Here is a 21,872-nt window from a genome sequence, read left to right as displayed (position 1 = left end):
CTGCAAAAACCAACACCTTGCTGTCCCCAAAATATTTTGGTGGCAGGATCCTTAGCTAATTGCAAACACTTGAAACAAAATGCAGAGGGAGAGAAATGAGAGCCCAGGTGTGCTTCCCACCTCAGACGTGCTGCTGGGGGATACCACAGCAGGTGGCACAAGGAAGGCTCTGAACATGGAGAAAACAAGTTCTGACTTCTTCTCATGGTCTCTTATCCCTACAGTTTTGGCAATTAAGCATTTCCAGGTGCCTTTTTCATCAGAAACATCCATCAATGCAGCACAAGTTAAAGCACATTTGCAGTTGTTGAGGTTTTGATTTCCAGGATAGAGAATAATAGAATCATAGAATTACTGAGGCTGGAAAAGGTCTAAGATCATTTATTTCAAGCTTTAACCCATCATCACCACATTCATCACTATACCATGTCCCTTAGTGCCAAATCCACACACCTTTGAACACTTGCAGAGAGTTTCTGACGGGGGCACTTTCAGAGGCAGTGTTTCTATCACATCCCTGGGCAGCCTGTTCCAATTCCTGACCATTCATTCAATGAAGAAATTTTTTCTAGTATCTAATCTAAACTTCCTCTGGTGCAACTTCAGGACATTTTCTCTTGTCCTGTCACTTGTTACCTCCTCTCAGGTAGTTGTAGAGAGTGATGAGGACACCCCCAAGCCTCCTCTTCTCCAAGCTAAACAACCCCAGCTCCCTCAGCTGTTCTTTGCCAGAATTGTGTTCAATGTGCAAGCACTGGCGCCTACTGCCAAGGGCCAAGACTTGGGTTTGAAGCTGGTTGTTCCTGCCAATAGGTTTTGTTGTACAGAGCTTTATTTGCACCAGTTCTTACTAAGGGAGCAATAGTGGGAGACGCTTCCCTCACCTCTGGTTTATCCACATGTGGGTTGTGCTGCAACTTCTCCCCCGCCACAGGGGTGATCCTGTGGGAGGACCTATTAGCACCTCACTCACCACTGCATCTCTTTGGCAAGATCAACCCCTTGTTTATTACTGGTCTTTCGCTGCAAATCATTAAACCAAGACTCATATTTTATCTCTGCCAGTTGCCAGCAGTTTTCTTGTCTTGGTGTCAGAGACTCAGAAAACTGCAGAGGTCAGCAGGCACCTCTGGGGAGCCTGCTGTTCAGAGGGTGAGCTAGGGCTGGGCACTCAGGGTCATGTCCAGTCAGGTCCAACATTGGAGACTCTAGCACCTCTAGCACTCTAGCACCTCTCTGGCAGCCTGCTCCAGTGTTTGACAATGCTTGCTGTAAAAAAGTTTTTGAAGTTTAAATGTAATTTCCTGCGTGTCAGTTAGTGTCTGTTGTGTCTTATGCAGTGCCCAGGCACCACCGAGTAGAGTCTGGTTTTGTCCTCTTTACTGGGCCCCCATCAGGTGTTTGTACCCTCACAAGGTCCCTACTGAGCCTTCCCTATTCCAGGCTGAGCAGCACCAGCTCTTTAATCCTTTTCTCACAGGAGAGCTGCTGCAGACCCTTCAGTGTTCTGTTGGCTCTTCACTGGACTCTCTCCACTGTGTCCACATCTCTCTGCACTGAGGAGCCCAACACAGGGCACAGCCCTGCATGTGTCACCAGGGCTGAATGGAGGATCCTGGGAACCTGCTTAGACATGAGGGCACATCATTAGCTCACAGGCAACTTGGTGTCCATTAGGACCCCAGGTCCTTTCCTATCAAGCTGCTTTCCAGCTGGGTGCCCCCCAGTGTGCTCTGGTGTGTGGGCTTGTTCCTCTCTCCAGGTGCAGGACTGGGGTTATCCCAGCTTCACGTGGTTCCCATCCAACCATTTCTCCAATCTGTTGAGGTCCCTCTGGATAGCAGCAGACCCCTCTGCTGCTCCAACACTTCTCCCAGTTTTTTATCTGCTGTATCATCCAGCTGGACTTTGTGCCACTGATCACAGCCCTTTAACCTGGCACTTCAGCCAGTTTTTGGTCCACCTCACTGTCTAGTTACTTAGCCCTTCATCACCTTGTCTGTGAAGTTATGGCAAGCACTCAAAATCCCTGCTAAAGTCAAGATAAACAATGCCACTCACTGCTTTCCTTGTGACCACTGAGGCAGTCATGTTGCTGTACAAGGTTTTCAGGTTTTCTCAGATGTGGTTTCCTCTTTGTAAGTCCAGGCTGACTGCTTCCAATCAGCTTCTTGTCCTTTATGTTTGGAAATGATTTCCAGGACTATTTACTCCATGACCTACTGTCGTGGTTTGAGAGGAAGTGGGTTTTTGGGAGGTGGTAGTGGTCAAACCAATAGGTGCCCAGATGTGGATATTGGCACCTGGTTTGACCATTGAGGATATGGATCCGCCTCTGAGAACACAGGGGTTAAAAGCGAGAGCTCCCAGGGGATCGTTCTCTTTTTTGGTTCCGGTCGGAGGAGAGTTCAGACCTCCCCTGCCCAGCTTCGGGCTGGGCGGGGGAGGGAAAAGCCATGCGGCCGAGAGAGGTGGGCCGGAGCCTTGGGCAGAGACGGGAGATGATGGAAGGGTGGAAGAACTCAGAGAGGTGGCGGGCAGCCCCCCCCTCGGGAGAGAGAGGGAAAGAGAGAGGTGCCAGTGCTATCTTGAACTTGATAAGCACCGGCCTGGCCGAGGAAGAGAAGGGGGGGGCCAACAAGGGAAGAGTGCCCGATGAGCTAGTGTGGGAGTTCGAGATAAGCAGAGACTGTGATTTTAACCCTTCTGTGAGACGATGGAAAACCTTGCAAATGCTGATCCTCCGGGAGCTGAGGGAGGAGAGAAACGGATAAGAAGGAATGCGCAAGTGTGATGCAGAGTTGTGCAAGTGAAGAAGGACTGGGAGAAGTTGAGAAAATCCTAGGTGGAGGAGATGATGGAGTGGCTTTTGGCTGGACTTTTTCTTGTATAGCCATGGATAGAACCTTTCCTGTAATACAGAGACTGCATTTTAGGGGGAGGCGGCGCCAAAGGAGTGATGTGAGTGGAGACGACAGGTGATGAAATGATGGTGAGACCCCTCGGCCCCAGGGGGTGAAATATTGGGGGGGACTGGTGTCCCAAAAAGGTGAGAGACTGTCGTTCTCTTCTGGAACTGGGCAAGGCATCCTTGAAAGGGGAAACCCTAAAAGCAGCTCTGGTCCATGTGCAGTGGTGAGAGCACTGAACATGGAAGGAAGAAGTCACGACGTGTAGTTGCTGAGTGACGGGGATTTACCTGTGGTGGCACAAGGAGGGCTCCTTCTCTCCTTGATGAAATGAGAAGTGATTGTCGGAAGGGTGGAGATGGATTGAGTTGATTATTTGAAGGGTGATGGACTGGATTAAGATCTAAGGTTTTGTGATATTCTGTAAGAATTGAGTGGGGGGAGGAGAAATGTTTGAAAGGTTTCCATTCTGCTCTGTGTGTTAATTTTATTGTAGTTCTATGATAATAAAGTTTTTTTCTGTCTTGTTCACAAGTGGAGGCCTGCTTTGCTCTGTCTCTGATCGCATCTCACAGCAGACACCGGGGAAGAATGGGTTTTCATGGGGGCACTGGCATTGGGCCAGCGTCAAACCATGACACCTACCCAAGGACTGAGGTAATACTGCCATGCGTGCTGCTCCCCACATCATCCCTCTTGGAGATAGGAGTGACAATGAATGTCTTGTCTGTGGTATACCCAAACCTACTGAAATTGTTTAACTACTTTTTAAATTCAGTGAGTGAGTGCAAAAATGATTTCCATGGTCATCTTCTTACTGTGGGAATGGCAATCTTTCCAGGTGCCTTCCCCAGCAACAGTTTTCCTTGATTGCTCCTTCCATTCCAAACTCTTCATTTCCTGCTGTTCTCTCTCCAGGGAGTGTGACCAGGACACCAGCCCAGTGCAGCTGAGTCACTGGGATGTTTCCTCACACACTGGGCTGTTTCCAGAGGACTGAACCTCTGCCACAAGCCCATTCATCTACTGTGAGGAGGGAGTGCAGTGGGAACTGAGAGGGGCTCAGAGGACAGGGTGGGAAGCATGAAGATTTTTGAAGCTACCTTTTCTTCTCTCTCTTTCCTAATCGATTCTTCATCCTGAAGAAACTCCTGTGGGATGCTGCTGTCAGAAACTTGTCTCCCTTCCCCCCTTAGTTCCATTGCTCCCTTTGCAGGTGACAGGCAATTTTCTCCCATTTATTTAGGTTATCTTTTCCTATACCCATCACAGGTTTCAATCTCCTCTGTCCTTTTCTGCTTTCTATTCTCTTCTTTTTTATTCTAAGAAGAGAAAAGAAGGGAGCACTGGCATCCTAATTATTTATATGCAAATATTTCCTCTACTTTTGTCCTGATTTAGCAAAAGTTAGAGTCCTAAAGGAGCAGGCAGGAGAGTCCCTTTTATTCCCATCAGGCATTCTTGCAGCTTCATTCCTGGCTAGCAAAGCAGTTTACAAGACCAATGCAAACTGACATTCTTTTATCCCTGCTGCAAAATTTGTTTTATAATTATGTATCCTATTCTAAAATGTATATGTGGCCTTAATCCTCCTAATATGTAGGGCTTAATATGTATAGAAAGTCTGCTATGTACATTGTCTCAGCACAGAATTTCAATTTCTAGAAAGGCTGAGACTGAATTAAAAAGGAAACATTGTGCATGGCAATGAGCTCATTTTGACAGGCTGAATTAATTTTAAATAATAAGGAAGTGATTTCCATCTCACTAAATGCCTGCATTTTTCTGTAAAAATAAAACACTATAGTCAGAAAGATACTCTTGAGAAGTGTCTCTCATGGAGATAAGCAAACCAGATAGCAATTAAAAAAGTAAATAAATCATAATTACAATAGTAAAAGGTAGTATTAAGTATTAATGCACTTCAAGCCCAGCTACTTTGATTGATTTCTGCTTTATCTCATTAGCTTTATAATCAGAAAAATATAATCATATGAAGATACATAGATTTAAGCACAGACAAATAACTCCAGCAGTTAGACATGGTTGTTCTAAGGATGCAGTCACAACTGCCTCATGCAAAAGAAGAGACCATGAGGAAAAAAGGCATGGGAAGATGTAGAGAAAGAGATCTCTACAGCACCATCCCTGGTTCCCACTGCCTGAAAACATAACAAGCTTGCAAATGAAATATTCTGTGGATGGTCACACAGGGAACATGGCTTCTGTGTTGAAGCATGACCAAAAGTGATGATGCTTGACATGGTAATACCCATCTGGAATTGAGAAGCGATGTACAACTCTCCTCTAGAAGGGGGGATTCACCTCTGTACTCCAGACTGGTCAGGAGAGTTTTCCCACCACCAGGCTGGGAACACAACAGGGCACGTGGCACTGCTGAGGGTTTGCACCAGAGCCTTGGGGTCCACCCTCGGTACTGGGCTGTACTTTGGCTAAAGAGCTGTGCACAGGAACACCCTGGCAGAACCACGGTGCTCCCCTGCCCTGTAGGGGAGAACTGTAACCACCAGACCCTCCACATCCCTCCTTGAATGATGAATGATTTTTTGCACAGCATCAGGAGGAGCATCTAGGTCATGGGTGTCTGTGCACTCTCCCCTTCTTTAGCATATTCTTTAGCATAAGCCGAGCCTGGGTATAAGGCTCTTTCCCAGATTCAAGAGAAAAATACACCTCATTTTTAAACCAACAGCATGGTGATTTGAACACCTGCCTAGAAATGGGAGATTTTGGTGCAGCTCTAATCCTTGCAATAGCTGCTTGACTACAAAGCATTTCTAAAATGTATCTTTCTTTGTCCTGTAAATGAAACTGGGGAGAAAGGGAATATAAAAAGGAAGATCAAGGATGACATTGTAGCCTGGTGACAGGGGCACTAAGCTGTGGAAAAGGTGATCTGACTTCCCTTCTCTGCTCCCATTAATATTTAATAGTCATTAAATTAACAGTCAGGGACGTGTAGGATTAACTGCAGGTCAGCATCCTCATACTTATATCTGAATGAATGAGATAGTGCTAGTAGGGAGGGAAATAAGCTATTAGCAATGAGCATGGCCAGTATGTCAGTGACAGGCACAAATTTGAATGATTTAAACACTGTCCCTGAAAACCAAAACAATGAAATGGCTGCTCTAGTACAGAGACACACAAACCCTGCACTAGTGCTGAAACCTCCAGAACAAACACCTACAGAGATGTGAAACCCTTTGGCAAAAATCAGCCCTTTCTCTCTGTGGATTTGCTCAAAGGACATGCAAGAGACTGACACTGCTGATCACAGAGAAAACAGCCATAATCAGCTTTTGATGCACTCAAAAGCAGTGTTCTCAAAAGAACCTGTGAAGGATGCTGTAACTGATCCACCTGCACTGCCAGGAGAGGAGCGGAGGACCCCTGCACCAAGCCATCAGGCTCATTTTCAGGCTCATTTGCAGGGTTGGAGTGGCTGATGGCTGGAGCCACAGGAGTGTCCCTCTGCTCCCCTCCAGCCTGGCCCTGACACTGAAACACAGAAGAGCCTGACTTCTCTCCTGCAGTTCCTTTTTTGGGTGCAACTTGGGAACACCATTGTCTGCAGCTGTTAGTGCAAGATTCCCTCATCTTTCCCATGCTCTTTAAAATGAGAAGCAGTCTAATCTCAAACAACCTTTCCACTTCTGGAGGAACCACACTGAGGACTCTGATGGCCAGCTTGTTCCCTTGTCCCTCCTCAGTGGAGAGAAGGACGAGGGGACAAGCATCTTCATCTATTTTGGTGAGCTTGTTTGCTATCTCCCTGTTTGGGGAAGGCTTCCCACCAGCTGTGGTTTCCCTCTGCAGATGAGCAGAGAGGAGGAGGGCTGTCCTCCACAGAGGGATGCCTGCTGGATTTGACCAGACAGCTCAGAGCTCAGGCAGCTTCTTTCCCCACAGTTGCTAAGAAACAAAAAACAATCAGCTGCTGAAACAACTGTTTAGTGCATTTTTCCCTCCATTTCTCTCATTCTGGATTATAGCAGCTTTAAGAATTGCTGGGCTTTCCCTGTGCTTCTGATGGTGAGGGCAAGCACAGTGCTGGGGAGGAGAGTTTGGCCTCAGCACCTTTTGCAATAAGGCTCCAAGCACACAGGCTGTTTCCATGTGTGGCCATCAGGGCTTTCCCTCCCTTGGGCTGTCTGCAGGGGTCTCAGGAGCATCTATTCACAGGTGTCCTTCCAGAGCCCTTTCAGCTCCCTTTGCAGCCGCTGTCAGCACAGCCACCTGAGTCACCAGTAGCTCCAGCTGTGGTTTTCACGAAACCTGTTGTCCAGTTCCTACTTCAGTGTTTCAAATGTCTTCATCTATCCCCCTGCTCTCTTCTTGCCCACAGCCATTCACAGGTTGCCTGGGAGAAGGGACAGTGTTGATTGCTTTGCAGGATTTTGGAGTGGTATCAGGAGACCATGTGGGCTCCCCTGTGGCTGAGAGCCAGATGGCCAGTGAGCCACTGAAGAACAAAACCCCACAGGATGTTAATACCTGCTGGGAGCATCGTCCAGGAGAAAACTCCCACCCACATTTAGCTGCAATAACAGAAACAAATGAGAAAATAGACTTGGGAAAAAGCATCCTTAGTCAAGGCAGAGGTAGGTTTACAGATCTGCTTTGTGTAGTGTTAGCACACGGCATTTGTCTCTGGTTGAAGGGGACTGGAAGGCTGCTAAAAAACTTTGGGGAATAACCTTCCCTGCATAAATGACTATGTGAATTTCACTTCTTTATTTCTCTGTCATGTCAGCTCAGCTGCATGTTCACTATTAATAATAGGTCCAGCTCTGCAGAGTCTCATAGTGTCTTGGAAATGTCACCTATCAAGGTACACAAATAAAGATAGAACGACCTCAAAATATTAACTGCTCTGTGTGTTTGCTAATAGTTCTGTGCTGACCGTGAGGGCTGGATTTCTGTTCCCAGAACAATGCCTGTAAATTCTGCTGGTTCTCTGGCGGGCTGGGGTTGTTTTTATTAAGTGGTTACGTGTTGTGCTTCCCTTATGTGGAACCTTCTGTTTTCTGATGGAGCTTGTGGCTCTTACAGCAAGTTACAGCCTTTTTTCCTGCAGCCTTGGTAGAAACTGGTTGTTGTATCAGCTCATATATTTTGTAACTCCAACAAATAATTCTGTGTGTTGCGCAGGTCAGTAAAACAGAGATCTTTACTGTACAAGAAAGAAGTGACACGGTGTTGGGAGCGAGAGGGACCTCAGCTTGGCTTGTGAACTAAGCATGTTGTGCTGAGCCAACGCTCCTGGGAGCTCCTGCTCTGTGGTGGGGCAGCATGACAAGGCATCACTGTGATGGTATAAATAATGTAGTAAGTACAGGGCTGAGGGGAGTATGGGGGCATGTGAAGGAACAGCTCCAGGGTGGTCAGAGGAGCCTGGAGACAGGCATTCCCCAAGAACAGGCAGGTATGAAAACAAAGTTCCCACCTTCCATATGTAAGGTCAGACCAGAAGTCTACTCAGTCCATACCCTTTTTCTGGCAGGGGCCAGCAGTGGGTATGTAGGGCAGGGCAGGGAAAGCCATAGGGATATTTCCTCAAAATTATATACCATCCAATAATTTGGAGGGGGGAATCTGGGAGCCCAACAGACATCTTTGCACATAAGGGTCCTGAAAGTCTTTCTGCCATGAATATATCCATTTGCTTTGTGAACCTTTTTAGCACATAAAATCCCAGGCAGGGAACTACAGGCAAGTGAAGTCCGGGTCACCCAGGATGTGGCTGCCTGACTGTCCTGAAGCTGCAGCCCGAGGCACTGTGTCATCCATTAAACCATCTTCCTCTCCTGAGGGTGAATAAGCACTGACCTCACTTCAAACTCCCCAGGAGACAACCATCACCCAGCCAGTCATTAATTTTTCAAGTGGTATGTGTGGCTTTAGGTTTAGAAGGGAAAAAAGGCCGTTCCCTCAGTCTCAACAGTGTTGTTTGCAGTGACCTTGTGTGTGCCCTGTTCTAAAGCAGAGAGGGAGATGTTTTGAGAATTGTGGAAATGGTTTGCTGCACCTTCTAGTGCATCATGAATGATGAGGGAAAATAGCAATGAGGATCACTGACTAGCTGAGTAAATGGCCAAGTTACCTAATTGGGTTCCTCCAGACAGCTGCTATGCTTAGCAAGAAATATAACTGTATTATTATATGATGGCACACAATTTATCAAATCCTACCAAAGGAATATATGTTCCCTGTTTTTTTATTCTTCAGAGCAAAATACTATTTTTTTTTCCAACTAGTTTCTATCAGACAATGGTTAAAAACATCTTTTGCTGACTGAGTTCACTCTTCCTGAAAAAGGCTGTATTAAATCTTCAGTATGATCTAATTAGAGAAACAGCTCCTAAACCACCAGGTAGGAAGAGGACGCTGTAGGGCCCAGCACATCACTAGGATGAACTATAGTCAGCCAATTAGTATGAATTTTTTGTTTTTAATTTTCCACCTGACAAGTGACATTGGCTATTTACTGCACACATGTGAATCCCCAGGCCAGCAGTGGTGAGTTGCTACCTGGTTTGTAAGTTTTACAAAGCAGTCTGAGCGTTACCTGTGCTTTCCCTCACATGGGCAGCGTATAAATACTGCCTGTTGCTGTTTGTACAAAATGCTCATCAAAGGTTATGTGAGGCAGACAGTTTTTGTAGGGCTCAGTAAACTTTACCATTGTCAGTGACAGAGTTGCCTTTAAAGCTGATGAAAAGCTTGCACTGTTACAAAGCTCTGGACCAAGCTCATGGAGAAACATTTATTATTAGGGGCATACAACCTACATATTAATTAAATTCTAAGCATGAGAATGGAGCATCAAATTATTTTATACAAGTTATAATTAATTAGTCATAGAATTTACAAGTAATTCAGTTAAGTTATTACTTGTGCATGTATTGCAACATATTTGAAAACCTATTACAACTGACTTGACAATCTTAGCTGCAGGATATTATGTCCATTATGGATGACGTTGGCAAAATGGATTTAGCCTTTTCGAGACCTCTAATTTTGGATGCAAGTTTTGCAGCATCTTCATCTTAAGACAAACAAAACAAAGCAAAGCGACAAACAAAAAATAACAACAAAAAACCCAACAAAACAAAAAAATCCAAAACCACAACAACGACAAAACCTGACAGAAAACCCACATGAATACCCAGGCTCTAAAAACTTTAACTTTTAAGTCTAATGAGGGGCACCCAACAATTGCCAGCTACAGCTGGCAGCTACAGCTACTACCTACAAGTACTCTGGTTTACAGACTTGAATGAATAACTCTTGTAAATGCTTTCTTAAATCATCAGTACCCCTTTTTTTGTTTATTAACTTTGATATGCAATTGACAAGTCTATTTGTTACTCTACAGTGATATACTTAATCACAACTAATTCTTGTTATTTAGAAATCTTTGTGGCATCTCTGATCTTTATAATCTGTTATGGATGTTGTCTGTAAGGAATATGAAAATGGATGTGTTAATTACAAACTGCTTCAGAGGCGGCTTCTGTCAGGCAAATAATTTTCTGTAAGTCAGAGAGCTGAAATAGCTGCTTGGATACGGTAAATATTTTTAAGTTTCATTCTCAGCCTGAGCACCATACACAAGGTAGAGGTGGATGAATATCCTCTGGGTGGTGGGTAGTGTGCCCTCTGCTCAAGAGGCTCTACTCTGACAGTAACTTGTGGTCCTCAGGTCATATTCCTTTATTTTTCCACTGGGGAAGAAAAACAATAAATCTGGCTGTAGACATAGCCAGACACTTTCCCTACACAAATCTCAATCATGGTTTCCTTTCCAAAGGGAATTTTCTTCAATGTAACTTTGATGTAATGCCAGGTCTTTCACAGGCATTTAAAATACTCTTCATTTGTAACAGCCGAATGGAGGCAGGAAACATGCAGCAGCTGCATCTCCTCTCCAGAAAGGAAGGTTTTTGACTCAGGATGGGCTGTAGATCCTGTGCTACAAAATGAATGGCAGACAAAGACTGACTCTGGTTTGCTTGGAGGTGAGGTCAAGCAAGGCTAATTTGGGCAGGGGCAGGGCACAGAGTCCTCCTCCAGCTGCCTGTACTTCGTGCAGAGGACTGCAGAGCAAGAGAGTCGCTGCTCATGTCTCGCTGAAGGCAACACCTCAACACCAGGGGCAGGAGCTGTGGTGGGACATCAAGGGACGATTTGAAAATAACACAGATAAGATTGATTTTCTGAGAAAACCTATGGAAAACTTGGAAACTGGTATGATTTGACCTTCCCTGTGGTGGCACTCAGGGAGGAGGTTTTGTGTTGCAGGAGGCCTGGCAGAACACAAAGAGGAAAAGGAAGTGAGCACCTAAGAAGAAAGGAGGAGAAAAGCAGAAAAAGCCATAGAAATAGTTTCATGGAAAACTATGAGAGGTTGGACCACATATCTGACAAAAAGGATGAAGGTGAAACAGGGAAAGGATTTAGTGTGGTTTGCTAAAGAATTGAAGCTAGGAATTGATTTTAGTTGTGACATTTTGAGGATAGACAAGGTGAGCATCAAGAGGGCCAGAACAAAGAAGGTTGTGGAAACTGAGGATGAAGTTATCATGGCTCTACTGTGGCAACAAATAGTAATAGATAATTTTGTAGGATGCTCTTGAGGGAATGTCAGCAGGATTAAATGACAGCATCAGTCTGGAGAGAAGAGAGAGGATGGTGATAATGTTGAAAATAGCACTGGGGATGTGTGCTGCCTGGATACAGAAGCTAATAGGTTTACCAACTACAGTCAAACAGGGTAGGCATGTGAAGTAAGATGAGGGGCTCAGTTGTAGCTAGAGTTTGGGCAGGGAGGTTGGACCAGATGCCCCACTGTGGTCCCTCCTAACATTACCCATTCTGTGATTCTGATATTTAACCCAGTGCAGCCCCCCATACACATGTACTCTTAGAATCACAGCATCATTAAGGTTGGAAAAGACTTCTAAGACCATTGAGTCCAAGCATTAACCCATTAATCCTGCTCTGTTCAGAGAAGCTGCCTGGGCAGCATTTGAGGATTTTAGATATTTGCTCTGAAAGTTTAGCAGGATGGAGGTGTACATGTGCAGAACCACCTGCTAACTTGGTCCAGTCTGAAAGGCACAGTGATCACGGGTGTGTGTCACACTCAGAGGTTGCAGTGTCTATGATCTTGCCTCTTTCCAGGATGATCACCCCCTTTCTCTGCTGTCCTAACAAGTGCCCTTTCCCACATACCTGGGCAGAAGCAAGTTTTACAAACTGAAGGGGATATGTGCTGGATATTGAACATACCACAAAGTGTACATACCCATCCACATCTGATCTCAACAAGGGAACATCTGCCCCACTGTTTTTTTGGATGGTTTGGTGTGTCATGGCCTTGAGTCAGGCACCTGAAATCTCTCCTACAGGGCTTATATGATATTCAGCTGGAGGTGAGCATGTTCCCTGCAGAGATATGCTATTGATGGGAAGATGTAATGACTTAGATGAAATCATTACTCATCCTTCCAGTAAGTTGTGTCCTGATTTAGTAACATATTCCATTTGTAGATCATATTGTCTCTGGTGAGTCTGCTTTACAACAGCAGTGCAAACAAATTAAACAAAGTTTTGATATACTTTTATCAAAGATTTGTCCCTAGTGTCCTTTGATTTACTTCTTGAGATTTCTTCTGGCATGAACTGGATAGAGGCAATATTTTCTCCCCTTCAAAGTGGATTTGAGTTCAACACCTCTGAGAATATATGAGCTCTGCCTTCAGAGTTGGCTTCAGGCATTCTAGAGAATGACTGCCCTCCCCTTAATATATAATAGACTGAAGACAGCTCTATGTCTTCATTTCAGTGAAATTGTTTTTTTCTGCATTTCCTCGACATCCAGATAGTGGTGCTTTGGGTATCCCAAGCCAGTTCCAAAATGAAAAAACTCCCCTACTTTTTTTTTTTTTTTTTTTTTTTGCTGGCTGACAAAAGGAGTTGCAAAGGTTTATGCTCTCCTGGCCTTTAACCCCACTTGCCTCTCTAGCAAGGACCAAAATTATTGACAGATCAGATTTGTCAACAGGGGAATATTCTTGGATTTTGCAATGTTTGTAATTGTGTCACAGAGGTTAGAGATGGGTCTAACCTATTAATTACCCTTTATACCACTTCAAGTCTGTTCAAGATGAGTTCCTAGAGTGAGAGGTATATTTTTCAGTGCACATTTTGATATGAAACAGAAATCTGTAATGAGAAAAAAACTGATTCCATGAGCACCAGTAGAGAGTGTTTTTTGTCTCTAGTCTGAATTTCAAAGGATCATTTACTGCTGAAATTGCTGTGATTGAGTAGGTGAGTGCTTGAAGTCTCATGTTACTAGCATGATTGTCAATGGGACTATAAAACTATAAAAGGGGACTGTATCTCAAGAAATAAGAAAATGTTCTTACAGATGAGTATGTTGAATGACTGGAAAATCCAAAATAGCTGTGCATCAGGAAGACAGGTAAGGCAGTATGTGCAAGAGCATCAGCCTGCTCTAGCTCAACTCATGTAAAATAACTTGCCAGTTTTATGTGTTGCCAGGTTGTGAGAGGCCACTGGTCTGTCTGGGTTTCTGCCTGTTGTGTTCTTTGTGTGGTCTGGATGCAGAGAAGGGATGTCACATGCTGCCACTATGAAGGAAGCCTACAATATACAGCCAATCCAACCCTTAATACTGGATAATTTCCAATCCTTTGGCTATGTTGGATGAGTAGTTCATCTATGGTTTCCAAGCACTATGGTCCCCATGGCACTGACAGCATCCACCTGACACTGGAGTCCCTGGAGTGTGGTAGGGCAGGATTTGGGGTTGCATTAGCTCAGCCAAGCTGTCTTCCATAGCAACTGTGTGAGAGAGACTCTGCTCTTGTCTGTGAACAACCCCAAAGTCTTTGGCCTTCTTCAGATCTTCATGGTCTATCTGGTGGCTGTTAGTCATAGGGAAATGTTGGCATTTTGGGGACACATGATGCAGAAAGGCTGGCCAGCCCTAATGAAGGATTAAAACTGCTCTATTGAAGGAAGGAAGCTTGAGGTCTGCTGAGCTTTTCAATGTCTTTGATAAAGACCCTGCAATTTTCACACATCAGGATAGTCTTTGGGCAGGAGAGGCACTGGTATTCCCCTGGACAGATTTTGCTTTCCCAGCTGTCCCGTGGGCTCTCAGGAGCAAGTTGGTCTGTGGCCCTCAGCCAGAAAAGCACTTAGATAAGAGCACACCTCTCATCCATGGATCATCCTGCTGAATTCGATAGGGCTCCTCATGCACTTCCAGGAAACAATGTGCTTTGCTGGGCTCAGTCTCAAGTCCCCATATGCATAAAGCTCCCCCACATCCCTTGTAGCCATATTAATATGCTGGATGGGGTAGGGATTCTGCCCAAGAGTGCACTCCTTGCTTGAGTTACAACCACACTTTCAGCAGTGAACAAGTGAGTGTGCTTCTGCTGGAAGTTAAAAAGCACCATTCTTTTGGGTTGTGAGCAGCATCAGCCTCAGGGAAGGGAGAGCTGTGCCTACACACTACTCCAGTGATAAACACAGAGACACCTGTTTGCTCTCTGAATAATATGACTTTGAGCTCAAAGTTGGCAATGCTGGAGAGGATCAGCACATGGCTGAGCACAGCAGGTGGGGGCAGAGGAAGAAGTGGTGTGTTACCCTTTTTGTTAGGAATGGCTCCCAGAGCCTCAGAGGTGGCACTGCAACCGCAGCTTGAATGAGGGATGGGTCAAATGGAAATGTCAGCACAGGAGACCCTGCAGAGACTAGCATAAGTATCTAGCAGCAAAGGACAGCCAGGGATGAGGACATGGGAGGAGAAATGTCCTGATGAAGGCATGCCTAGCTCTGTGGTGTAGGGTTACAGAGGCAATTCAACAGTAGGCAAGCGAGGCAGGCAGTGACCCTTTCAGAGAGCATTGACTTTTGCTTAATGCTCTTGTGGGGCAGATGAAGCAGCAAGCAGTAGCAGCATGGACATATTCAAGGCCACCCAGCATCAGTGTGAGGAGCTCTGTGCTTGCCTGGGAAGCACAGAGGGTGTCATGGTAGTTGAGACTTTAGAGAGAAGCCACCAGGGCAAGAAACCAGTCTCCTAATCTGACATGGTCAAAAACATATGTGGCTGAAAGGTGAATGAAATTGTAGGAGACCATTTGGATCAATGATGGCATTCTGTGAGTAACTTTCTTAGGATTTAACCTTCGTGTGGGGAATAAACTGTGCTGAAGGTCTTTAGAAAAGTGATTCCTGTCATTTGCTCAGAATGATGTAAGTGGTGAAGGTAAACCCTGTGTTGCAGGGTTTGGTGGAGGTTGGAGGCTCTGAGGCTCAAGGAGGAAGGCAGCTGAGACAGGAGGGCCTGCAGAGGAACACATGGGAGCAAGAGCCAGTGGGCCACAGTGCCTGTCCCTGCAGGTGCTGCTGGCTGGGTGTGTAACACTGGCCTGTTGTCACCCTAAGAGGCTGAAGCAGCGTGCAGTGGACTTACACCCTTGCGTGTGTGTGTGTGTGTGTGTGTGTGTGTGTGTGTACAAGAGGGAGATGATGACATTCCACAGTCTGTAATGGTTCTTTGGGTCTGTCCACCCTTAGCACTGAATTTGTGTCCTGGTGTCAGCTGCTCATACGTGCACACAATTTAGAACCATGATTGAAGTTTTTTTTCTGAGGCTTTTACCTTAGGAGGTCATGTGGACCAAGGTAGGCTAATTGCATCAATGTCACTTCTGTTGAATAATATATCCCTAGGGTTTTCCAACACTGGAAAGTCACAGCACCCTTAGGGAATTGTTTCCTCTATTGGTTCTCCCCACTGCTGAAAAGATTGTGGGAATTTTGTTCATCACATCTGATTTGAATATTTCTTTCTAGAGTTTAAAACATGGTTGCAGGTGCTATTACCCACATATAGGCACTGAAAACCAAACCCACTCTCATTTATGGACTGCTCCCTCACACTTATAAAATAAGAGAACTGAGCTGGGGATGTTCTTGGCATAGAAGGAAATCAGTGGGGAAACCAAGCTTCTTCTAGCAGAACTGGGCTTACACAGAAACCAGAGGTGGCTGAGTAAGGACATTAGCATGAAAAACCCAGATTATACAAATGAATAGGCTGAAATGTTGCAGGACTCAGCAGCTCTCTGCCAGATAAGGTGTCTGAGAGACAGCTGGTTCCATCAAGCCTGCAGTGAGGGTCAGAGCATTGAGAGGAGGGAGGGAGCAATCAAGAGGATTAGCCCAATTCAGGGACTCTAAATTTTGAACTAAGACTAATTCAGGGGAAGAAAAGGGGAGCAAGAATGCTTAACAGGGTACTTTGGGAAGATGGACTATTTCACAAGACTCAAAGACAAATTCAGGATCCTTAAGTGGTGCTAGAGACAGATCTGTGAGTTGTCTTCTATAAAATACAGTCTGTGGACACCCATTCACCCAAAACCTGTGGGTGGATATTGGCCATTGGTTTTTTTGCTGTGTAGGATAAGGGAAGATGGGTCTTCTGGCAGCAAGAGCAGGAGGTGGGAGCTTGTGGGGTGGCCTAGCTCTGTGTGTGTCATAGCTCCAGCATCCTTGAGGAGACACAATTTTTTGGGAGCCAAACTGAAGAAGGAGCAGGGTGACGTTTTGGCAGGTGGGAACAGAGATGTGCAGCGCTCCTGCCTCAGGGCCACAGCTGAGTCTCAGAGCTCTGACTGCTGGCAGGCACTCACTGAGGAGAAGGAGGCAGGAAATCTCAAACCCCTTATTGATTCCCTTTCTTTTCTGCAACCCATCCCCAGCACTAACCATATTTGAAAATACAGCTTCCAGGCTTCTTTTACAATGGCTAAAAAAAAAAATCTTAGCTCTAGAGAGAATTGTTTTGCCAGCCCTATTTTTCTCTGGCTTTGAGTTTGCCATTGACGTTAATTAGGACTTCCTGAGCCTTGTTAGCCTGGCATTTTCCTTTGTTACTGAGAACAGCGAAGGTGACCTTGCTCAGTAGGTGGATTTTCTCAGCTCTGACAGTCTAATCATTAATGTCTTAGGAACAGAGGTAGGGATCTTACACGGGAAACTTGAGAAGAGCTATAAAAACATCATGTAGACAGCTGGCAGTGTCAGCTGGCATAGCTCCAATAATTCAAAAGTAGAGGTTTTTCTGATAAGTCATCTTGATCTCACACAACACATGCTATTCAACACGTATTTTTTGTTGCATAATAAGAAAACAGCAAATATCTATCTGTTGCAAGTGGTTGAACTGGGTATAATGAGAGTATTAACCAGTATTCAACAAACTCCATTTTATTATCCAGGAAAGTGGGCCAGTCACCAGAACACTGATCTCTGGTGGTCTGGTTTTGAATGATGGCTTTAAAGTTATTTTGGTGGCTTCACTCTACTCCCTACCTGTACAGTCATGAAAATGTAGAATCACGGGCAACTCCAAGTAGAAAGGCACTTCATGTATTCCAATTCCCTTCTCAAAGAAGGTCCAAACAGAGCAGGTTGCTCAGGGTCATGTCCAGTCAAGTTCTGAGGACCTCAGAGGATGGAGATAATACCACCTTGCTGGGCAACTTGGTCAATATTTGACCAGCCTCATGACAAAAACCCCCACCAGCTTAAAATATCAGTGAAAATCCCATGAGGAAAGAAACCCAGGGAGGGAATAACTGAGTTCTGCCTCTCCATACCAGGCAGCACCACAAGACCCATGTGGCTGAGTATGCTTCAAGCTGCTGTGATTAGTCTCACCTTCATAAGCTTTACATACACTAAGATTAAAAGGACTATATAAACACAGGAGAACATTGTATTTTCTCATAGGAGCCTTTTTAAAGCAGAGACTGTGCAAACATTCATAATTCTGATGTGTCATCTGCCACATGAAGCAAGAGTTTGACACCAGAAGAGTCACAAAGCACTGGCAGCAGCAGAGCTGTCCTTGTCAGCCAGCTGCACCAGAGGCAGGCTCCACTCCCAGAGAAGGCACAGGAGGGCTGGCTCTGCTCCTGACCCATTTGAACTGCCCACTTCCACATCTCTACCACAGATCTCTAGACAGCCACATCCAGGGGGGTCCTGATCCTAGCAGGTACCTCTGAAGGTCACTCAGGAATGACATACACAGCTTGCAGATTTGCCACTAGCAGCTGCCACAAGCTACCAAAAAAGGCAGAATATTAAGACTACACAAAACCAAAGCTGAGCTGGAATATAAATATCAAATGAAACGCTTACATGTTGCTGAACATGCTGCCTAACATCAGAAACACGAGACAACAGCAGAAAGCCATGCAAGGCATTTTGGCAGAAGCACGCAGACATTTCACAGCTCGTCCCCTGGATGCCATGCTCACACTTACGTTAGTCTGGGTCACACTACCTGAACTTGTTTTAAGCATTTCCATCATCTGTGAGGTAGGGAGGGAAAAACAGAATAGTTAAGGTATAATCAATGAGATCTTGCACATCACAGTATAATTTGTAAACAATCTCTTTATTGGCTGTAGTGTGGAGAGTATAAATGGTTCAGGCTTCTATCTCAGCTTATCCAGACTGGGAACTTTCTGAAAGCCACATAAGTGAGTCAATGGATTACTAAGGAGGCAGATGAAAAAAACTGGGATTAACAGAGGAAGAAATAGTGACAGAACATAAATAAACACATAAACAATAAATAATTTTGGTGTCAGTAAGATTAATGTTTTTGCTGTCATGTCAGAATCAAAACACTCAGTAATACCTTTTGATCAGTGAGCAATTTTAAACACTGTATTAACCTGTCTGCTTCAAAAATATTTGAATAAAATGCAAAATTAAAAAACAAACGCCTACAAACCATTACAATGAACTAGACCAAAGATAAAACTGTATCAGTTCTCATCTCAACATGGAAAGATCTGTAGAAGTCTGTATTCTAGGTGAGAAATTCCAATAATAGAACAAAAATGATACATCAAGATTTTGTTGATACATTGCTCCTCAGTTTTGATTATACTTCCAAAATCATAGGTACCATTTGAAAGACCCAGCCTACCAATTCCTTTTATATGCATGAACTTTGCTATTGGCTTAGCCATGCACTTGCTTTTAATTATGCACCCAGAGAAGCCTCCTCTGGTGAGATCTTGTGGCCACGCTACCCTGAGAAAGCCCAGGGGAACCTAACTACTCTGGATCTCAAAGTATCTTCAGTCATCTCCTGTAATTACTCCTGTAATTTATTGTGAATTTGCAGCACTTTGCACAGCGCATAAATCTTTCATGTCTGATGAGGGCAGATACTAAGTCACCTGAAAGCTGAAGGATTTGTATCAAGAAAAAAAGGGCTTGCACATCTACACTTTACACTACTGAGCAGCTAAAAATCCCTAACAAGATGGAGAAAACAATTATCTCCTGAGAGAGTGGAAGAGTAATCAATTGGCCTAAACTTCTGCTATTCAAGAGGAGCCTGAAAGGAGATACTAACATGGATAGAATTTGAGACATTATCTTAAAACAGTCATTTCTTAACTAAGAACACAGACCAATGGTTCCACTATCACTTGAAAACTGTTTTGAAAAGAATTTAAGTACTTTACTGTGGATTTAACAAATAAATTGCAAAGAGCCAAACTACCACCAGAGCTATATTTTCTAGCTGGGCCTAATGTAGAAGAACTGCAAAATACAGCAGAGAAATTACATACAGTACTGGAAATATGTAATTGTGATTGGCATGTCCCTGCTGAAAATAATCAACATATTGACTTTTCTGAAGATTCACAGTAGGCAGTAAGGAAAAAAAAAACCTATGTATGTGTGTATGTACATTATTTTGAAAAAAGAATTTTATTTCTGTCTGTCTTGGGAGCTGTGACTTTGCAGACTGGTGCTGGAGTGCCTCCATTGGCTTTTCTCTACCATTATTTCAGCAATGAAAAATACAACAAATAGAGGTGCTGAAGGGTACACTGGATGAATACTGAGATACAAAGCAAGGCAGCTGTCTCATTTTTAATGCTGGGGAAAAATTAGGTAAAGTATCTTATTAAGCAAGTAATAGGGATATCATTTTCCTATTCCCCTATTTTATTTTGGTCCTTTTGCACTGTGAGAGCAAATGATCAGGAATCTGTAGCGATGTAATCATGCTTGGCTCCCTGCCCCCTCTGGCACATCCTGGTTCAGTTGAACTGATGCTGTTTTGTGCAGATTAGGTGGCAGCCATTAAAATTCAGAAGCATGACACCAGTTGGATACACTTGGGAAGTATCCTTGGAAAACCAAGTCTTCATTCAAGCACTGATGAAGGTTCCCATGCACCTCATGCTCTCCCTTTCCCCAGACACTTGAGCTTTCCCTGGATCACCCAAGGATGTCCCTGCCTGTCCAGCCCTGCAGGACACACAGTCTGCTGCCTCCTCAGCACATGGGATGTGCAGTCCCTTCCTTGGAATGCTATGGCATTCACATTCGCTGAACAGAGAGAGATCATTCTCTCTCACAGGTTTTTTTCCTGGAGAAGCATGGAGAGAGGAAGAGAAAACAATTCTTATATCTACTTGATGCTCCTGTTGTTTTTGGACATGTGGAATGTGTTAGGAAGATTGTTTACCTGAAGTAAGCTCTTAATTGGACTCCAGTGATGATTGTTTATATTAATTGGTCTATTGGGTCAAAGCTGTGTCCTGGCTGTTGGCAGACAGTCACGGGGTTTTTATTAGTGTGTATCTTTGTACAGTATAGTATAGTATTCTTTAGTATAGTATAATGTAATGTAATATAATATAGGTTTAATAAAGCAATTGTTCAGCTTTCTGAAGCAGTGGAGTCAGATGCCAATCATTCCCTGGGTGGGGGTTACCTCGTTCACTATAGAACACCATGAGGTGTTCTATAGTTCAGAGGAACTTTTCTTTGCTAAACCATGATGATGCACGTGAGATACTGGCAGGCTTGTGGCCACCTGGGGATGTGCCCACATCCTTGCTTCAGTTGGGATCGGGAGAATGTTTCTGAAGTGAATTTCCCAGTTACTGTGTTTGTTCCAGCTGCTAATAGGCAACTGTGGGGCCGAGCAGGAGCTTGGCTGGAATAACACCGTCTCTCCACCATGCTGCTGGCACGGACCTTGGGCCCCCAGCACAAGCTGTTTCCTCCTGCAGTGCTGCTCCTTTTGCTAATGTAGATGTTGCCTGACTGAATCCTGCTGACTCAATTGATTCTATTCAAATCAATGTGATTGTTTGTAGGAACAAAGTTGATAGAACTGGTCCTAAGTGGCATTTACTCCACCATGCTATTTGGCAGCTGTTTGGGGCAGTGGTAACCCTTTTGTTACTGCTGTGAATTTAGGGAAATCTGTTAAAGACAATAAAGAAAGTAAATATTTGCAGTGAAACAACTGATATTAGCACTTGAGTGGTCTTATTTAGATGTATAGAGTAGCCTTGCTCTGGAGGTAGTTTAAAGAGATTCTTCTGTCTTTTGAAAGATCTGTGCAATAATCAAGTTCATTGTAATGCCTCTCTTCCAAAGTATCATATACATTGATGTGTTATGCATTTGGTTACATAGTTTTAAATCTGCATATGGTTGTTTGTACCCAGTGATAAAATATTCTTTTAGCTTTTTTTTAATGGTTACAGTAAAATTCTGCATGATTTATATCACAAGTAGTAATTTTCAGCTAGAAATATTGATGACATCTTGCCTATGGCAATAAACAGGTTTTAATAGTACAGTAAAGTCCTTTCTTCTTAATTAGTCTCCATTCATTAATCATGCAGATTATTTACAAAAAGCCTAACACAATAGAAAAGAAGAATGACTAATGCAATGGCTATATTGCCAGGATCACATGAAATTCATCTTTGCTGAGCCTCTATAATCTCAAGGTGTTTATGAAATGATAGGGAGAAAGCTTTA

General features: G+C 44.2%; 1 protein-coding gene across 3 annotated transcripts in view; it reads right to left on the bottom strand.

Moving 5' to 3' along the window:
* Positions 1 to 21,872, bottom strand: part of LHFPL3 (LHFPL tetraspan subfamily member 3) — a 231,339-nt gene that overhangs the window by 19,652 nt on the left and 189,815 nt on the right. Inside the window, exon 3 of one of the 3 annotated variants that reach the window (XM_038155337.1) lies at positions 18,343 to 18,370. The exons of 1 other annotated variant lie outside the window; for it this stretch is intronic. In XM_038155337.1, the coding sequence (XP_038011265.1) occupies positions 18,354 to 18,370 (17 nt within the window). In that variant the 3' untranslated portion in view covers positions 18,343 to 18,353. Of the gene's footprint in view, positions 1 to 18,322; positions 18,371 to 21,872 lie in introns of all 3 variants that reach the window. One more of the 3 variants, XM_038155336.1, reaches the window with a different exon arrangement.

This window comes from Motacilla alba, chromosome 1A, assembly GCF_015832195.1.
Source record: "Motacilla alba alba isolate MOTALB_02 chromosome 1A, Motacilla_alba_V1.0_pri, whole genome shotgun sequence".
Lineage (NCBI taxonomy): Eukaryota > Metazoa > Chordata > Aves > Passeriformes > Motacillidae > Motacilla > Motacilla alba.
This window is presented reverse-complemented; position numbering and strand designations above follow the sequence as displayed.